Source organism: Trichoplusia ni, unplaced genomic scaffold (assembly GCF_003590095.1).
Source record: "Trichoplusia ni isolate ovarian cell line Hi5 unplaced genomic scaffold, tn1 tig00001950, whole genome shotgun sequence".
NCBI lineage: Eukaryota > Metazoa > Arthropoda > Insecta > Lepidoptera > Noctuidae > Trichoplusia > Trichoplusia ni.
In genome coordinates this window covers 13,594-32,271 of record NW_020800172.1, presented here as the reverse complement: position 1 = coordinate 32,271, position 18,678 = coordinate 13,594, and the positions used below count along the sequence as shown (strand labels likewise).

At 41.6% G+C, this 18,678-nt stretch overlaps 4 protein-coding genes across 5 annotated transcripts; 1 reads left to right on the top strand and 3 right to left on the bottom strand.

The window, feature by feature from the left end:
- Positions 1–78: 78 nt before the first annotated feature.
- Positions 79–3,495, bottom strand: LOC113507404. Its single transcript, XM_026890264.1, has 2 exons — positions 3,204–3,495; positions 79–1,578 (listed from the first exon to the last, which is right to left on the bottom strand). The coding sequence occupies exons 1-2, from the start codon at positions 3,271–3,273 to the stop codon at positions 1,265–1,267; spliced, it is 384 nt and encodes a 127-aa protein (XP_026746065.1). The 5' UTR covers positions 3,274–3,495; the 3' UTR covers positions 79–1,264.
- Positions 3,496–6,898: 3,403 nt separating this feature from the next.
- Positions 6,899–10,608, bottom strand: LOC113507402 (guanine nucleotide-binding protein subunit beta-5). 2 transcript variants are annotated; one of them, XM_026890260.1, is made up of 7 exons: positions 10,525–10,608; positions 10,161–10,435; positions 9,302–9,438; positions 8,622–8,740; positions 7,730–8,177; positions 7,424–7,654; positions 6,899–7,356 (listed from the first exon to the last, which is right to left on the bottom strand). In XM_026890260.1, exons 2-7 carry the CDS (start codon positions 10,279–10,281, stop codon positions 7,345–7,347), a joined length of 1,068 nt encoding a protein of 355 aa, XP_026746061.1. In that variant the 5' UTR covers positions 10,282–10,435; positions 10,525–10,608; the 3' UTR covers positions 6,899–7,344. The 2 variants fall into 2 exon arrangements, with proteins under 2 accessions (XP_026746061.1, XP_026746062.1); XM_026890261.1 differs by having other exon boundaries at positions 10,521–10,570.
- A 522-nt stretch (positions 10,609–11,130) lies between these two features.
- LOC113507400 (pachytene checkpoint protein 2 homolog) lies at positions 11,131–13,288 on the top strand. The gene has a single exon (XM_026890259.1). The coding sequence runs from the start codon at positions 11,511–11,513 to the stop codon at positions 12,774–12,776; it is 1,266 nt and encodes a 421-aa protein (XP_026746060.1). The 5' UTR covers positions 11,131–11,510; the 3' UTR covers positions 12,777–13,288.
- Positions 13,289–14,775: 1,487 nt separating this feature from the next.
- Positions 14,776–18,017, bottom strand: LOC113507403 (transmembrane protein 209). Its single transcript, XM_026890262.1, has 5 exons — positions 17,669–18,017; positions 17,036–17,164; positions 15,904–16,221; positions 15,364–15,806; positions 14,776–15,280 (listed from the first exon to the last, which is right to left on the bottom strand). Coding segments are annotated over exons 1-5 (1,308 nt in total). The 5' UTR covers positions 17,671–18,017; the 3' UTR covers positions 14,776–14,864.
- Between the last annotated feature and the right edge of the window lie 661 nt (positions 18,018–18,678).

The window sequence follows — 18,678 nt, the reverse complement described above, 5'->3', positions numbered from 1 at the left end:
TTACTAACTTATCATTGTTCAATACATGTCAGTGAAGCAACTAAATACATTTATGTAGTAATAAATCAAACTACAATAAACAATTAGTACTATATTAAGAGAGTACAAAAAACTGGAGACCAATCCACCACCTAGAGGGTTATGCTGTATACAAAACATTGTCTTAAAATACAATTTCATGATAGTCCAAAATGTAGTAACTTACAATCATTTAAACATACAGAATGACCAGAACTTTAGGTGGCATTCTATTGATAAATTGTTAAAAATCCATGTGGAGAACATAGTATTCCACTCAAGCACCAATATAGGAACAATATTAAGGCAGTCAAATGATATAAACCTAGGTTTCTTTTGAAGAAACAAAATTGAAATATTTTACAAGAATTGCTGTTTATGTACTAAATACAAGGCATTATATAATAAATTGAAGTTAAATGATGTACAGAATACACGAAAGTTTTTATGTATATATGGAGTCTTTTATTGTAGGCAGGTTGCTAAATATTTTGCTTATGCCTGTCCATAGAATACAACAGCATAAACTATTAAAAACGTCTAGCCAACATAGTTTTTTAAACTGGCTGACATTTTTTCATCTTTGATGTTGTCGATTAAACAAATCTCGAACCATTAGCCAGGCGCCAGGCACTGGAACCCGAGGCCAGAACTGCGTCACGTGCACACGTACGATATTAATCTTAGCGATGTCTTACTAAGATAACAATTAAATTAAATAATTTTATCGCTACTATGATAACGCTACTACAAATTTATCTATACAAAGTAAGTAAATACATACTACTGGCAACATATCTTTTGCAAACGATACCTACACAGATACAGAGGCACTAACTACAGGCGCAGACTATCTGCAGTGCTGTACGTCATCAGCCAGCATTAGGTGACGTGAGGTGCCGCGCGGCGTCGCCCCCCGCCGCCGCCGCCGCGACAACACTCGCGTCAATAAACCTACGACCGAGTTACAGATTCTTTGTAACCTACTAGTAACACTTTCTCGTTTTCTTGTCGTATCGCAAAACCTAGCGCAACGAAATCTTACGAACAGATTAGATTCCGATTTCCGTTTGTGAACAGCTGATCCACCCCGAGTAATCATAAAATTAACATGTCATAGTTCAGAACGAGTATAGAATTCAGATGTCGCGCAACTTCTTAGTGGTAATTTGGTTAATTTAGATGTTTGCGTGGGCGGGGTAACGTGGTGGCAGGACGGCGCGGCGGCGAGGGGTGGCAAGCGAGCCTAGGTGCGGAGCGGGCGAGCGGTACCGGGCTGGGCGGCAGGCGCGGGCGCGGCTCGCACCAGCACGCGGATGCGCTGCGCGGGCTGGCGCGCGCACGTGTACACGCCGGCGTGCTGCGGCCGCGCGGCGGGCGCCCGCAGGCGCGCGGTGAGGCGGCCGGCGCCCGCGGCCTCGCCGGCCGGCCGCATGTCGGGCGGCGGCGGCGCGCCGTCCAGCCGCCACTCGGCGCGCTCCTCCACCCGCAGCGCGCACTCCACGGTGAGCGGCGCGCCCTCGTCCACCGTCAAGCGGCGCTCCGCCTCGTCCGCCGCGCCTGCGCACGCCACCCGTCACTGCCTGACGCCTACCGCACGCGCCCTACACGCTACTCGACAATTTCTCGTGCCCCACGCATTAAGAAGCTTAGGGTCGCTGACGAAACTTACCTAAGCACTGGTGTCGCATGTCGGTTGTAATACTTAAGAAATGATTTGTTATTTTACAAGACGATAGTGAAATTTGACTACTTTAAAAGTGGAAAAAGAAAATAGATTTGACTTACTTAAACATATCAACACTTACTCAAACAAACCTTTAGTTAATTTTATCTTGCAATGTGAATATTGTTAAATGTTTTGTGCTTTTTTTACTTTAGCTTGAGAAAATGACACAATTTAGCTGATATTATAGACTTTTCATCACATTATAAGTATCTCAACCTATTTAACCATAAATCCATAATTTTGATATTGAGTATTGGAACTACATTGATCTAGTTATTAAAAATTATATTTTTAAATTACATATAATGGGCCTTGAATAACAAGAGATTACAGTTAATGTTTGTTGAGAGATACCCATTTCATGTAGTGATAACATTCAGATGAGGAACAAACATCTTTATATGACTTGGAACTCGTTATCTCAACACTAGCTATTAAGTTTTTGTACAAACAAAAATAAGATGTCTGACAATTATATTATCTGTAAATTAACTAAGTACTTGTTTACACCTAACAAGAACCTATATAAATATACCAAATGAACATTTAATATTATGATTTTTTAAAACAACAGAACACAAGACAGGTGCAGTAGAGAAGTATTCCACAAACGGGAAATTAACATAGTAGCAATTTTGTTAATGACACTAGTTCTAACAGTCTCACATAAAGATTTTTCAATTTATACTTCTTGCAATTCTCTTTAGTTACATAAACTATTAGGTAACAAATCTTTGACTATATTGGTTAAGATAAAAAATAAAAGGTGTAAATTCTTTCTAAGGTTTAAAATATTTCATGACCTTACTTCAATTTTATTTAGAGCACCTGGATGTCTGGCATGGGAATTTTTACTTTTTTACATTTGCTTTGGTTACATAAATCATTAGAAAACAAATGTTTGATTGTATTGGTTAAAGTAATAAAACTATCAGTAATTTCTGTCTGATAAGTAAAAAGTAACATGTTCTTCTGATATCTACCAGATACTATCTGGGTGTCTAGAATGGGTTCCTTGGAAGCTTCAGACTAATTAAACTAAGAATGTAGAGTTACTGCCTTTGGAGTATTTATCAAATCAGTTGTTAATCTAAGCTTTGATGAGTAGTTAACGATTGTCCTTGGTCTAAATACAAATAATCATTTATATCAGATCACGCGCTCTGTCGTTAAGAATAAAATGTCGACTAAGCTAATGAGTTTGGACATTCACAAAAGTTAATAAACATAATTAGGTCGAAGCAGATAAATTAGTCATCCAGTGACATCATGCATATAGCTGTTGTCGGGAAGTATAATGGACTGCGCCTTTGTGCGGCGATATCGACAACCTGCGTCAAAGAGCAGACTGTATGCGCAGCACTTGGCTCAGGGATACCACCTTCAAGGCGTCTAATTAAACCAATAATTACAGAGTATAAAGTTATTATTAGTTACCTCAAAATGATTTACTTACTTTGAGCATACGAGGAAACTCCGAAGGCTATAAATAGCAGAGCCAAAGGCATTACGAACTGTCGCCGCATGGTAGCTCAAAATCAACAAATTACACCATATAACAATAATTTAGAGGTTTATAAACTGAAAGCAAGGCACTATTTTCAACTATGGTCTTTCAGACCAGAACACGACTACTTCGCAGAAAAGAGAAGTGTTACAATGGCGAACACTATGGCGACAAAATATGGCGCAGGAGGAAGTTTTTGACCGCAGTGAAGTTATCAGCTTTATATCAAGTAGTGTTGCCTGCTAATATGTAGAAATATTATTTTGTAGAAAAAATGTTGTGTACGGAACATGTATGGAATGCATACATGTATGGAAATGCATACATGTACGGAAACTTAAACGTCTATTAAAAATAGTTATAATTGAAACACTTATTAATTAAAACAGTTATAATAGCGTCGGTAGGACCGTCGTACAAAGGCTAGAGTGAATGAAGAACCCGTGGACCCCAGACCTACGTTATTTTATAAAAGCTGATATGTAATTTACCGGCGCCTTTTATACTATCACGTAAGTTAAATAACAATTTCATGAACATTCAAAGTGTCTGGCTAGGGTTTGCCAATATGCTAAGTGTCTGGTAGAGATTTTTAATAGTATCTTGAAGGTAATTACGAAAAATGGTGCTTTATGATTTGACGTAGTTAGATCGATGTTTTGGCACCTTTAGTAGGTACCGGTCAACCGCCGAGGCCACCATGATCCAAACTCCATAATCGACCATTGTTCTTACCTGTGTTGGGAGCATCCGCTGACAAACTTTCAGCTTTTATTAAATATCGTAAGTCTGGGGTGGTATAGATGGATTCAGGGTCATCGTACTGATAGTTTGTTTATTAGGTCTTAACTATTTGGGACATAAGGAATCTGACAATTTACATTTCAAAATAATATATATAAACTAGCTGTTGCCCGCGACTTCGTCCCCGTGGGTAGAAGATATAAGTTATGATTTATACCTGCCCTGTTTTTTTCACATTTTCCATTGTATCTTCGCTCCTATTAGTCCCAGCGTGATGGTTTATACCTAGCCTAAAGCCTTCCTGGATGAATGGTCTATTCAACACAAAAAGAATTTTTCAATTTGGACCAGTAGTTCCTGAGATTAGTGCGTTCAAACAAACAAACTCTTCAGCTGTATATATAAGTATAGATATGGTATAAAACTATCCAATGTGAGCCTCTTCGTGCTCCATGGTTTTTTGCTACCAAATTAAATAGGCAACAAATTGTGTCCGCATGGAGATTGCGTTCCGCTCACATTACAGGTAAAAGCTTTGCATTTTTAATGAGAAAGGTAGACCTAACTGTGGCCGATATAAACTGGATGATGTTTATTATCAACCAATGGAATGTGTCCGGTATCGGGATAAAAAGCCCAGTTGCTCAGAAAATTTGAACTAAATATAGGTAACGTTGGTGTATTACAGAACATTCAAAACCAAACTGGCGCAGCTAGAATGCTTTATACCATTTCATTGTAATACTGTTAGTCTAAGTAGTAGTTGTAGCATTTAATATGTAGTAGAGGGTTAAGAATAAGGTACTATGGGATTGACATCGTCATTTTTATGTACAAAAATCCCTTTAAACAATAAATACATATATATTTTTATTCACTCGGTAAAATTGACAACATTTGGCTGTTCGTTAAAAAATGACCCTGAAGTCGCTATTTTATTCAATTACTTCACGTTTACTGTTAGCATTTAACAATATTTACAATTACTATTACTATATAATATTTATAGGTAGGGAAACAAATGTGTTGGAAAAAGAACGTTCAATACTTTTGGTCTTTATTTATCGTTTCACTGCTCACCTGTTAGAGTCACTATCACGCGAGCTTACAAGTCTAGCAGTCAAAACAAAATTTTAAAATTATATATATATATCTAATATATTATCTGGGCCGTGCCTACTTCACTAAACGGTTATTATTTACTTTAATATAAAATAAGTAAAGCGCGTTCTACACTCGCGGCGCGAAAGTCCGCGAAAGCCGCGAAACGCGTGTGTGGATGGATTCGCGCGCACGCTTCGTACCGTTCCCCGTTCGTTGCGGGGAACAACACGAATCGCGGCGTGAATTCACAGTAAGAATCGCGCGCTTAACGTGGCTTAAAATTGAAATACAAAGAACTTTAAACATAGGTAATTTTGCATCATCCAAATTTAACCCTCAAAGTAATGTTACAAATTTACTTTTTCATAATATTGTCATATTCCTTGTGCGACTTCGTCCGCGTAGTTATAAAGGTATAGGTAATAACTGCGTACAAACAGACAAATCTTAAGCTTTATAATAATAAATGATGAGTATGAGACAAATGAAATCAATAGGAGAAATCAGTCGGCAGTTTCTTAAAGTAGAATTGGGCCGCCACCGAGACCTCTGTCGTATTCCAATAAACCAATAGACGAAAATTAAATACCAATCAATTCAATACAATTACGGACCTATCGTTATTAATGACCTATTGTGAACACAAAGCAAAAGATTAAGGAGAGTGAGAGAGGAGAGAGGATATAAAAAATATGACATAAACAAATTTCCACTGACTTAATTTTGATCACATTCCATTAAAATATGATGCGCATCATCTAGTACTCCACATACCGCCTTTTCATACCATGTTCATTTAGTTCATGATTAAGGACTCCGGGTGGGTTTGAAACTAGTCGGATAATCCCTATAAACACGCGAGAGTAAACTGTTTCATCATGACGTGATCACCCACAAAAGCACCTATAACAAGACAACCTTTTTTTGGTACTATATGAGAAAACAATTAAATTCGTTTTACGGTTTTCAAAACAATTATGTATTTATTTTCTTTCTACCGTACGTTAGTACGATAACCCATTGGAGGTTAAGCTCGCCTTTTATACATTGTGTACATAAGAATTTTGTCTCGGAAACTGAGTGCCTAACTATTGAAATAAAATTGCAGTTCGTTCTTTTTGACCTTAGGAAATAAAACATGTAACATAAGATTTATAATTCAGATCGACTTTCAATAACCTTCAATTCCGTGAGTTATAATTCGTATATTCTTTTTTATTTTAACAATTGCAATGTTAGCATTTGCCGTAGTTCCGTGTGGCCTATAATCGGATATTATGTCTTTTCGTAACATCATCCCATTTCGTAAAAAAAAACAATTTTAAAAATAAGAGTTTAGGTCGGGCAATTTAGACATTTTAAGCGACTACGGCTTTTCTACAGTTTTGAATCTTCGAAACTGTCAATCTGTTGCGAAGTTTTAAGGTGATATAGGGACACAGAAAGTGACTTTTTTATACGATACAGTGATTACATAAATAATTATTTTTTCTCAATTAACCATTGATCTAGTAGTTACAGTATTTTTATTTATTAATAGGTTTAGTCGCCTAGTATATACAATCATATTTTCATTAGCTTATACAATCTCTTGCGACAATGTAATGCTTAGAAAAGAATTACATAAACCATAAGTTCGTAGAATTGAGCCTGTCGAAACATTCTTTCCAGTGACTTTATTTCGAACTCATTCCATGATATGCAGCATCTAGTACCCATCAGGAGATAAAGGACTCTTTATAAAAAATAGAACTTACAGTGTGTGAGTGGAGTGTACTTAATAAATAAAACAAAGGTTTAACATTTAAATTTATTGATAATAATAGGAGACTAACACTGAGCTGTTGGACGGACGGCGCGAGCCGCCCTAACATCCTTACATTAGTTACGATCAGACAAACTCTAAAAATAAATACTCGCAAAAATTAACAGCACTCTTCAACGTGTTCGACAACCAATATTTACATACATTACTTAGCTATATCATCTTTATATATATTATTGTATTCTAAACCGACTAGTGCTATAGGTATACTCGACTAAATCTACGACACAAGGTATTCAGAATCGTACGTGTTCTGTAGGTATGGTGGTAGGAACACATACTTCAAAAATTAAAGATTCCTAAAACCGTAGTAAGTATCCACGCCTACGATCCTACAAAGTGGATCAATGCAGAGCCGCTCGCACGTTGGACGCTGGACGACCGCACCGGCAGCTGCGGGCCCTCGCCGGAGCCGCCTTACGCCCAGATCTGCAACAGGCGGGCCGTGAGTTTGGGCTGAGCGCGGGAGGGTGTGGGGGGGGGGGGCAGTACTCACCCGCAGCGTGGTGTCCCACGAGGCCGTGCAGAGCGCGGTGCCGTCGGGCGCCAGCTGCACGCGCGTGACGCGGTGCTCGTGGCCGCACAGCACGCACACGCGCGACCCGCGCAGCGCGTCCCACGCGCACGCCGTGTAGTCGCTGTAGCCCGCGAACACCAGGCGCCCGCTCACCGACCACTCCACCGAGTTCACGCCGAAGATGATGCTCTCCTTAGTGTAGCGCGCCACCTGCGAGCGAGTCAAGCGCGCGGTCAGCTCGGGCGGCGGGCGGCGGGGCCGGGCAGCCGGCTCGCGCTCACTCACCTCGCGGTCCGCGCGCAGGTCGAACAGCCGGCAGCACGAGTCGTCGGAGCCGGTGGCGAGCGAGTCGCCGGACGGGTGGTACTTGACGCTGTTGACGTCCGAGTCGTGCGTGTCGAAGGCCTGCACCGCCTGGCCCGTGCGCATGTCCCACACCAGCACGGCGCGGTCGCAGCCGCCGGACACGAACGTGTCGCCCATGTCGGAGGGCGCCAGGTCCAGCGCCATGACGTCGGCGGCGTGCGCCTGGAAGCTCTGCAGCAGTTGGCCGGACTCCACGTCCCACAGAGCGCACGTGCCGTCGCCGCTGCCCGTGAGGATCTGGCGGTCGGTGTTGGGGAACAGGCAGCAGGACATGTATGACGTGTGCGTGGCCACGGTGCGTTTGCGCGCCGCCGGCTCCTCGTCCGCGCCCGACAGCGGGAACACCGTCACCTTGTTGTCCAGCCCCCTGCCCATAACACATCACATCATTTATACCCGCTTCCTTCGATCAGCATCTTGCTCCATGGTATTCAGCGATATCGCTGACCGACGAGAGCGAGGTTGGTACATTTACATAGAAGAATAGTAATTAATTTACCCTTATTACTGCTTTTGCGATATCATCCCGTCATCTAAAAACTTGAAAATCTTATAACTTTTACCATCGCAATTCACAGGGCATATTAAGAGTGTTAACTATGTACCTGACATTTAGATATTTGATGGGATTAATGTGGGCATTTACTTTTAGAGGGAGCACGCGCAATGAAACCTAATGAAAAGCAGGGTAAGTATTAACTACACGAGCTGAAGGTAATCACCAGACCAAAAGATACATTTATTTGTTAGCAATACTACCATGACTTTAGAGCAGTTTTTCACATTGCAAGAGTAGAGGTAGTGTACGTACCCGGCCGCGACGATGTTGCCGGAGGGCGCATAGGCACAGGCCATCACCCAAGTGCTGGGCATAGAGATTGTCAGCTCCTTGGTGGCCGTGAAGGCGTCCCACACTATAACCTTGCCATCCTGTGCACCAACATACAACCATAACTTTTTCTAGACATTCTCCAGTTTTAATCTTTACTAATATAACATCACACTGCGACTAATAGGAGCGAAGACTGAATGTGGAAAAAACATGAGAAATTATTGATTTTCGAGGGCTTCCGGTGTGTGCGCTGCGAAAACAGATCAAGATACCGAAAAAAAATATTATTATGTAGAAATAGGAAATAATTATTCCTCTTGAAAAGATCTAAAAACATGTCCAACAGTGTCTGTACCTTTTAAGAATAACTCACTAGAGCTAACAAAGTGTTTATATGGTAATCAAATTTGATCAAAACTAATGCATTATCACCAATTATTAGTTAGAGTTGTATCAGTATAATAATATGAATCTCTTCTTTAACCAATAATAAAAAAAAAACCTTCTACACTAAGACAAAACAATGTTTGCTGGGACAGCTAGTATTATATAAACTTAAGATATTCATCTAAATCTTACACAATTAAAATAGATTATTATAGAAATGAGGTTTTTTAAAAGTAATGTTGGGTCATCTAGATAGAAGTGCGGGATGGTACCTGTGAAGAGGACACAATGTGTCGCTTGTCAGGAGACCAGTCTGAGCACAGCACTTTGGACTGGTGCCCCTTGAGCACACGCCGCAGCTTCAGGTTGGGGAATGTGATGGGCTCCAGTCGCTCTGCCACACATGATACTGCCACAACATACTTGGCTCATTACTATTGTCTACTACTTTAATATCAACATTTTGGATTCCTAAGAGTGAAAATTAAATGAAGAATAATAAAAAATCATATCTGGTATAGATATGAAGTTTTACTGTATTATGATAGGATACTACTACATCTTACAGTAAGCTCCTGAATATTGGTTAATCTTAGGATACACTAACACGAGTCCCTAAATATTTGAATTTATGACAAGTGAAGTATTAGAGTTTAGACTTGCTAAACTCTAACTTAGTATAACTATAACTTAACTGAGTATTAATATACTACTCTATTGTCGGCAATCAAAATGGGTTTGGATGACACAGTGACATAAACAAGAGAAGTGTGCCTGCTGCCACAGCTACTGCCCAAATCCAGTGTTTTTTTATTATATATTTAACATATACGTAAGCTTAAGTAGATGAATAAAACTTATAATAAAAAATTAGATTAGGATGAAAATGAAAAAATTCTACTTTTTCCAATAAAAGGTTCTATTAGAAAATCTAAACATTTGCAACAGTACAAGATTTTTCAGTAACCTACACAAGTGATGAGTACAGCTTTATTAGGTACATTGATTTTACTCTTCTGCCTTCTCTAATATATTATGATAAACAATGTGGATTTGTTAAGAAATATCAAAACAAAGTATTCTTATAGAGTATGTCAGAAATATAGTGGATGATATTGGCAACAAACTTACAGGATACGTCGTTAAGTTTCTGGCGCTCTTCCTCGAGTTTCTGCTTGAGTGCTTCAGCTTCGCGCAGCAAGGATTCGAGTGTCTCCTCGGGGCTGGCCGCCACAGCCGTGTCGGCTGCCATCGCGCCTCAAGCCTCGGGTCGAAGGCCCACGACTTCTAGAACCACATCCTGGACGAGTTAGTTGTGCGCGCACCGCCTTACGCCCTCAGTCGCCTATGCGACGCGTCACACCCCTAGCTGGGCCACAGCTATGCGTGATAAGGAGATTACTAATCTAAAATAAAACAGTAGATTGTATAATAGCCTGATCGTTAGGCTATGAACTAAACATTTAATACTATAAATTTCATTAGGTATACGTACAGAATCGATAACGAAATTCGTCCATCAAACAACTGTGTCTGTCAATGTCAAATAATTACACAGACAGATCAAAGAAATATACCGTCTTTCGGTCTATGTCATAGATTATATACAATGTAATGTCTCCCTTAGAATTCTCCACTTCTCCAAACCAAATAGGTGGGAAGCATTATAATCTGATCCTGTCAATGGAATTTCAGAAAAAAAATCTTGTCTAAATACTATCAAAACGTAGAGTAAAAGTATTTAATTTATCCCATAGATTTATCCTAAAGTTTATACACTATTTAAGAACATTTTTTTGACGTGATGAGTTTTTAGCTGTTGATAAAACTACTCACTATCGAAATGTCCACTCTGCTTTGGTACGAAATTGTTTATTCTAAAACAAAGTAAAAACTCGCAGTAAATATGCTTGTAACGAAGATTTCATTACAAGCATATTTACTGTGAGTTTTTAACAGATAGTAAAAGTTTTAGTTTTTGTTTTAATAAAAATAAAAATGCTGTTAGTACAAGGTTACATAGATTAGTAGTATTATTATACGTTATGTAGTTGAGGGATGTTTTTTTATAGTCCGTCTTAAGTAGGCCTTCAGTTGGCGCTCTGGCACTGCCAGCTAGAAACTGATTTTCTTTGGGTTATAATTATGATACTAGCTGTTGCCTGTTGGCATGTGGATGATGGCATATGGAGATCGTATAGCAATAGACTCTGTTTCACGAAAGAAGTCCCGCGGAAAATAGTGGGATCTAAAATATTTCAATACTAAAATGATGTATCGGCATAGATACTAGCGACACACCCGCGGGACTTAATTCGTGAAACAGACTTTACTTTAGCTCTGTGGTACTTCTATTCTTTCTGGTCAAGTCTTAATGTCAAATCAACTTAAAAGTTTTGTCAGTTAGGCAGATCTTAAAAACAGGTGCGAAGTTATGATCTGCAAGTTTGAGCTTATTTAACTAAAAACTTAATTATCATCATGACTACAGCTCTTCACGTTGAAGTAGTCCAAAAACCACAAAGTCGAGCTAATAAGGATCATGTTAAGGAACTTGTAAGTTCTTTTCTTGTAAACTTTGTATCGTTAAGTCCTGGTATGACCTTGTCTGAAAACGACTTGGCCGATAATTCTGAATTAAAAGAACACGTTCAGTTAATAACTTTCTGTGACATTGAACATGAAACAGAAGTTGTTGCGACAGATACACAGCTTATTTACCATATTTACAAATTAAATTCATTTGGAGCTGAAACTGATACGATGACTGACGCAAGTACCGGTGAAGAATTTGCTACAGCTGATGTGTGGGCTTTGCCCAGTCAAGAATTCCATGGTCTGTGGGAGAGTCTTATTTACGATAGCAAATTAAAAGAGGACACAGTACGATTCGTTGAGACTGCTTTCGAGTTTGCTGACCGGGGCGTAGATCCTAATGTTATTGGATGGAATCGAGTAGTTTTGTTGCATGGCCCACCAGGTACAGGAAAGACTAGTTTGTGTCGTGCGCTTGCTCAAAAATTGTCGATTCGCCTTGCCGATCGATTTCCAAGGGCGCGCTTGATTGAGATTAATGCACACGGACTTTTCTCCAAATGGTTCGCAGAGAGTGGGAAGCTCGTCGCTCGGCTATTTGAGCGTTTGGAAGAAATTGTAGCCGACCCACGATTGCTAGCATGTGTGCTGGTCGACGAGGTGGAGTCTCTCGCGCACGCACGTCGCGCTGCGCTCTCCGGGCTCGAACCGTCAGACTCCATTCGCGCCGTGAACGCCTTGCTGACGCAGTTGGACCGTCTGCGGCGACGTCCGAACGCGCTCGTACTGACCACGTCCAACGTAACGGGCGCAATCGATGTAGCCTTCGTGGACCGCGCCGACATAAAGCGGCGCGTGGGCCCGCCTTCGGCGCGCGCGGCTTATGAGATCCTGCGCGGCTGCTGCGCCGAGCTGATGGCGCGCGGCGTGGTGGTGCCGCGCGAGCCGGTGTTCGCGCTGCGCGTGCTGGAGGGCGCGCGCTTCGCGGACAGCGAGCCGGCGCGAGGCAGTCTGGCGCTGTGGGCGGCGGCGCGCGAGGCGGCGGCGGCGCGCGTCTCGGGGCGCGCGCTGCGGCGTCTGCCGTTCTTGGCCCGCGCGCTGCACGCGCCGCCCGCTTGCGACCTGCCTCGCTTCGTGGCGGCGCTACGAGCTGCGCTAGAGGCCTACCTGGCCGATGCTGCAGACCTCAGCGACATCGCTGTGCCCGACTGATACACTCCCTTTGTTCCCACAAGCATTCATGTTCATGGAATACACATAGCTGCAGTATTTTTTTAATATCGACAATTCGTTTGGCTAATAAAAAAAATTAAACACTGTTTATGTGTCTTTCTACAGTGATTGTCTACCATGAAAAACAAAAAAGGAAGTGAAACTATATTTGTGGCCAGTTAAAAAAAAACAAGAAAAACATGTTTATTACATTATTTTAATAACAAAAACATCACTGAAAGTATGCTATTAATCTGCTTGTTGTTATTTAAGTTACCCCCTGAGGTATAAGTTTGTTATTTCAAGTATAATGATATTTACTATATTTAGCTATAGAAACTAGTGATTGAGCCAAATGAAGAATGTTTGTGCTTTAGTGTTCCTACAGATGGGGGTTGTATTGCTGGTTCTAAAGTAGAATTCCACACTAATGTATTACTGTTAAGTATTGTTGATATGAATTGTTATTTCGATTTATTTTTTCAATTTTATAATAAATGCTATTGGAAGTATTTATGTTGTTTTGATCAACTTATTGAGACAAATGTAATAACAATAAATATACATAATTATACAGTATGCAATCAAAAACCTGTTGAGTGGTTGTAGAGTAGCACAAAATGATTGAATATTTGTGATAGTAGCAAGGATCAGACATGGTTTCTGATATGTACCTACTGATATTTATCATAGTAACTGTCGTAAAGATGATTCATAAATAAATGATGCACGTACTTATCGGGATTGTCCATCATACCTGCGGTGCAAGTACGATAGCTCGCAGCCAGTGCCTACCTGTCGCGCATGGCGAGTTTAACTCGAGGATTTCGACAGTTGTAGGCGTCGAGTCTAGAGGGGCCCACGAAATGGCTATTACCTGCGAGTACTGTGTCACAAACAGTAAATTATAACGGATAATAGGCATTTGCAACTTCAAATAAATAATTGTAAGATCTGCAAAAGGCGAGCCTCGTAACCGCGCTCCAACAACATTTATGTGATAATATCTCTCTAAGATATTTAATGAAATTCAATGATGTAGGGCAACTTTGTTTATTATTGAAAAGGATAAAAAAATATAGCACATCAACAAACAAACACCTCAAATAAGCGTCCTTTTAGAACAAAGTTTATTACCATAGAAATGGTTAGTAAGAAATCGCTGCCCCGTACTTTTTTTTAAATCTTTCCAAGATATGGATAAGGATATGTTGTTGCCTGCGACTTTGTCTGCGTGGTTCTAATGATGTGATAACAACAAATTTCATAATATTGATCAACACTTCTCTGTTTTCCAGCTTCGTTCTAAAAATATTTCGTAGTGAGTTCATTCTCTCTGAGCGCTACTACATACATATAGTACCTTCCGGGTTTCCCACCAAATTAATAAGTCAACAGTAAAGAAATTGAGTTTCATATTTTCAAGTTGAAATGAGCATACTCAAAATCAAAGTTTTTATTTCAAATAGGCGGTTTTCAGGCACTTTCAAAAGGTTACAATGATGACCTAGGGTCAAAAGTGTGTTCGTGTTTCCAAAGTGTCATTCTTATGGAGAAGAACCGGCAAGAAATTCCAAGTTTTTTTTAAAATAAATATAGGTATTATGTTTTATGCGAGAACAGCGTAAAATAGTAAAAATAAGAAAAAAATAATAGTCCAATGGATCTCAGATTTCTCTACGCATGTTTCATAACCTTCGATGAAGCACCTTTGTAGTGAATTTTATTAGCATAGCTTCGAAACCGACAAGTTTCATTCAAACCCCGTCATGGGAGGTCTGCGCCCTTAGTACCCTCCGATAGAAACCTCCGTGTATTTCAATATTGTTCGAAGCCCTTCTTCGAAAACCGCATAAGCAGCTGTTGCATAGTTTTAATTTAAGCAAACATAGGGACTGCCAGACCATGAGCAGTTTTATAATATTATTTAGTGATAGTGATCATGAAGAGCATTAGCTGTGGCATTAATGAAGAATGTAGGTAGATGTAATAATTATAATTTATTATTCAAATACTTTATTTGGTGCAAAATCTACAAAAAACGGTAAGCAAATACATTGAGAGTGTAGTATAGACCGTTAGTGTTCATCACCGGCCGATGATCCACAGCATGTTGAGTCCGGCGCGGCCCAGATGCAGGCGGCGCAGCGCGGGCGGCTCGCCGCGGGCCGCCGCCGCGATGAACAGCAGTAGCGAGTGCAGCAGGTTGTTGCGGCCGCGGCACACCTCCACCGTGTCGTCGCCCAGCGCCAGCACGTAGTGCGGCGGGCGCAGGCTCACGCGGTGCAGGGCCAGCACGCCCGGCCCGCGCGGCAGCGGCGCCGGCGCCGCCGACAGGTGCGCGCTGCTGAAGGCGCTGCGCCCCACGGCCGGCGGCAGCTGCGCGTCCAGGTACGTGGCAAGCAGCTGCAGCACTATCTCTGCGTCCGTCGGCTTGGAATCATCCCAGTCCGATCCGCCGCCGTTCCAGCGGTAGCCGCTCAGGCATCCGCCCTGCGCCAGTTCTACCCCACACCGAACATAATCTATAAGGGCTGTTCTAATCTCTCGCATGCGATTAAAGATTTCAGCGATAACCGATACATACCTCTGATACGCTGCACGACGTAGCGTTGGTCGGCGAAGGGTTCGAGGTAGGCCAGCAACGCCGGCAGCGTGTGTTGCAGCTCGTGTTGCAGGCCGGCGGCGCCGCGCAGGCGCTCGGCGCTGACGCTGCCCACGCGCACGTCGCCCAGCCCGGCCGCCGCCAGCGCCGCGTCCGCGCCGTCCAGCTCGCGCACCAGCCGCTGCAGGATGGTCACGTGCAGCCACAGCCGCAGGTTCAGGTTCCACTGCTCCAGGCGTTGCGGGTCCAGCTGCAGGCGCCGCCAGACCTGAGGCGAGCGGGCGGCCGGCGCGCCCTCGTCCGCGCCCGCGCCCTCTGCCGCCATCGCCGCGAGCTGGTAGTGCGCGGATGCCGCGCTCGGACCGAGGCCCCACGAGTTTGGCTGCGACGCAGAACGTTCGCCTAGGGAGCGTTCCTCGTAGCCTCTAACCGCCAGAACAAAAAGCCAGTCATAAATGATTCCTATGTAATGTTGATAGGTATATGAGCATCTCAAATTATAATTGATGATTATGCTTATACCTGAGATAAGCAGCGAGGCTGCGGGAGTCGGAGATGAACTCGTCGGGAGCCAGGCGGTCGGGGCGGGGCTGCGCGTTGTCGGGCGGGCTGGGCGGCGGGGACGCGTCGCCGCGCCAGGCGCGCCGCGGCGACAGCGACACGTCGGGGTCGGGCGCGGAGGCGGGGGCGGCGGGGGGCGCGGGCGCGGCGCGGCGGGGGCGCGGGGGCGCGCGCCCGCGCAGGCGCAGCGCGTGCTGCACGGCGTTGGCGCCCAGCACGCCGGCCGCGCACATCTCCACGTAGTGCAGCGCCGATGTGTAGCCCGGGCATTTGTAGCACCTAGCCGATGCAACCCTCTCATTAATTACATGTATTATATAACCAATATTAAATTGCAGTAATTTCCTATTTAACTATAACCACATTATTACAGGGCCCCAATCCTGCTATATACAATAGCCGAATGAATGCAATTTGGCTTAAAATTACAATTTTCCTATTCTCTTAAGAAACTTTTCTACACAATAATTGGAAATTTAGTATGGAGCAGTACACTCAAGATACTTGCAATTATTGTTTTGGCAAAATGCTTAATAGAATAGGAATCATTTCAAATTGAATCCAACTGCCATTCATTCATTGGCTGTTGTAAATAGCAGAATCGGGGCCCATATTGCTATCTAATATACTGATATAAAATTGCCATAACATAAAAATTATTGATTATTTCAATTGTTTGCAAGGGTCCTCTCAAAAGGGTGAATAGAAAATCTTAGAAGTCTATATTCTGTTCTTTTTTCTTAATCTGGTTGCATTACCTGTGCAGAACCAAAACCAAATGTAGATAAGAATTGTAGAAATACTTTACCTATATTATTATTAATTTGTAAAACTGAAAATGTTATTAATAGCCCTCCTCCAAATTCTTATTTTTTTATGCCCGACAGGGCTCACAATGCTCCAAAACAAATGTATCTTGTGTACCTACTACTTAAGTTCACATTGTGGAATGCAATAAATGTATTGAGTATTGAGTATTGAGAATCTTTCTATTTATGACAATGTTATTACAGCATAGATAGATCACTTCTGTCCACCATCATACCAGAACTTTTATATACGAGGCTTTTCACTCTTAGTTAACAGAACTCACAAGTCATACACAAATAGTAGAAACAGAACTATGTTGACTACAATCCATTTGAGGGAAGTTGACCTCTTTGTGTCTTCATATTTTAAATCAATTGTGTGTTGTAGTATACTGGAATTAGGGCTGAGTGACCTGAAACACAAATAATGGTTTTATGCCATATCAAATAATGTTTATTAACGAGGCTGCAGTTGATGCGCAGCAGAAGCCTCGGGGACCATAGCCTGTCACACAACCATAGCGACACTTATGTTTTTGATAAACATGTAAATTATATGAATGTGCGACTTAATGACATTAAACCCAGCTCTTGTTGCTTTAGGCATACCAGCTTTTTAAGAACCAAATGGGTCAGTGGGTCATCTTAGGGGCGGAGTGGCTTGGCTACAATAGAGACAAGAGACCGATAGACTGTTAATATTCCGATGGAGGATGGGTAGTTTGTTAGTACATTATTAGTGCCATCGATACACTTGGGCCATTCCACCTCCCCGTCTAGTTGAGCTGTGCTCGCGCTGCTGCAGGGCCTGCTGAAAACCTCGACGGGTGTAAATATAGTAATCTAGTTGGTAGTTACTTATTAAAGCCGTTACAATCGTGCAGCCTTCTATTTAAACATCCTTTTTCTGTACTTACATGATTTGAGTGAACTACTTAAACTGTGTTTCATATGAATTCATATTTTCGACAACTTAACGAAAATTACGACCTTGCGCATAAAGCCACTATCTGAAAGGTACTTAGAACGATATTAATCTTACGAACTCTGATACAATTATTGACTAAACTCACACTTAGGAATAAAACAAAAAAATAAATAAATTCATAACCAACAATTTTGACAAGTAACGACAGTTTGAGTTTAAGTGACACTTTACTTTTTTTAAAGATTTTGGCAATTTGGCATTCTGCTAAATTGTACAAAAATTACTGCCAGTGTTGCCTAGTGACCACACATGGATTAAAAACTTTTTTTTTATGGGCTTAAAAACTTTGAATCTATTTCCGGCGTAGTTGGTGTTTGTAACAATACAAATATGGGTGCTTAAATCTATGGTGATAGTAGATGCAGTTACAACCATAGATTAAATATAATAATTACAACTTAAGGTAATTTTTGATAACAATATATTTATTGATACAAATATGGGTGTTAATCCTTATCCTTACTAATATTATAAATGTGAAAGTAACTCTGTCTGTCTGTCTGTCTGTTACGCTTTCACGTCTAAACCACTGAACTGATTTTAATGAAATTTGGTACAGAGATAGAGTCGACCTTGAGAAAGAACATAGGATGGTTTTTTTCCCGGACATATATAATTATACATAGATTTGACATGCGCGTTCACCCAAAAGGGATAACAATGACATTACATGCAAAAACAATGTTATTATGTTACCATGATAGGAGACATTTTCACCTAGAAATGATTTTCTTCATCTTCGTCTTCGCGATATCCCGACACAGAGGCAGGATCGAATTTCCTAAGGCAAAGTAGATCAAATTTAATCTGATCTACTTTGCCTTCGATTAAATAATTTGGGACCATAAAATTCCAAGGTTCAAACACCTATATCAAACTCTCAGTCCAGCCATCCTAACTTCCAGAAGCGCAAGGCACTACTGGGGCGTTCGCAGACTT

What these genes read in the sequence shown, in the direction of transcription:
- LOC113507404 (XM_026890264.1), bottom strand. Translation starts at nt 3,273, where the DNA reads ATGCGGCGACAGTTCGTAATGCCTTTGGCTCTGCTATTTATAGCCTTC. An exon ending in AGTTTCCTCGTATGCTCAAA is followed by an intron (nt 1,579 to 3,203) that starts GTAAGTAAATCA and finishes TGGCGTGCGCAG; the next exon opens with GCGCGGCGGACGAGGCGGAG.
- LOC113507402 (XM_026890260.1), bottom strand. Translation starts at nt 10,281, where the DNA reads ATGGCAGCCGACACGGCTGTGGCGGCCAGCCCCGAGGAGACACTCGAA. An exon ending in GGCAACATCGTCGCGGCCGG is followed by an intron (nt 8,178 to 8,621) that starts GTACGTACACTA and finishes TGTTATGGGCAG; the next exon opens with GGGGCTGGACAACAAGGTGA. An exon ending in ACCTGCGCGCGGACCGCGAG is followed by an intron (nt 7,655 to 7,729) that starts GTGAGTGAGCGC and finishes ACTCGCTCGCAG; the next exon opens with GTGGCGCGCTACACTAAGGA.
- LOC113507400 (XM_026890259.1), top strand. Translation starts at nt 11,511, where the DNA reads ATGACTACAGCTCTTCACGTTGAAGTAGTCCAAAAACCACAAAGTCGA.
- LOC113507403 (XM_026890262.1), bottom strand. An exon ending in CTACTATTTGTGTATGACTT is followed by an intron (nt 16,222 to 17,035) that starts GTGAGTTCTGTT and finishes TGCATCGGCTAG; the next exon opens with GTGCTACAAATGCCCGGGCT. An exon ending in CGTCGTGCAGCGTATCAGAG is followed by an intron (nt 15,281 to 15,363) that starts GTATGTATCGGT and finishes GGTGTGGGGTAG; the next exon opens with AACTGGCGCAGGGCGGATGC.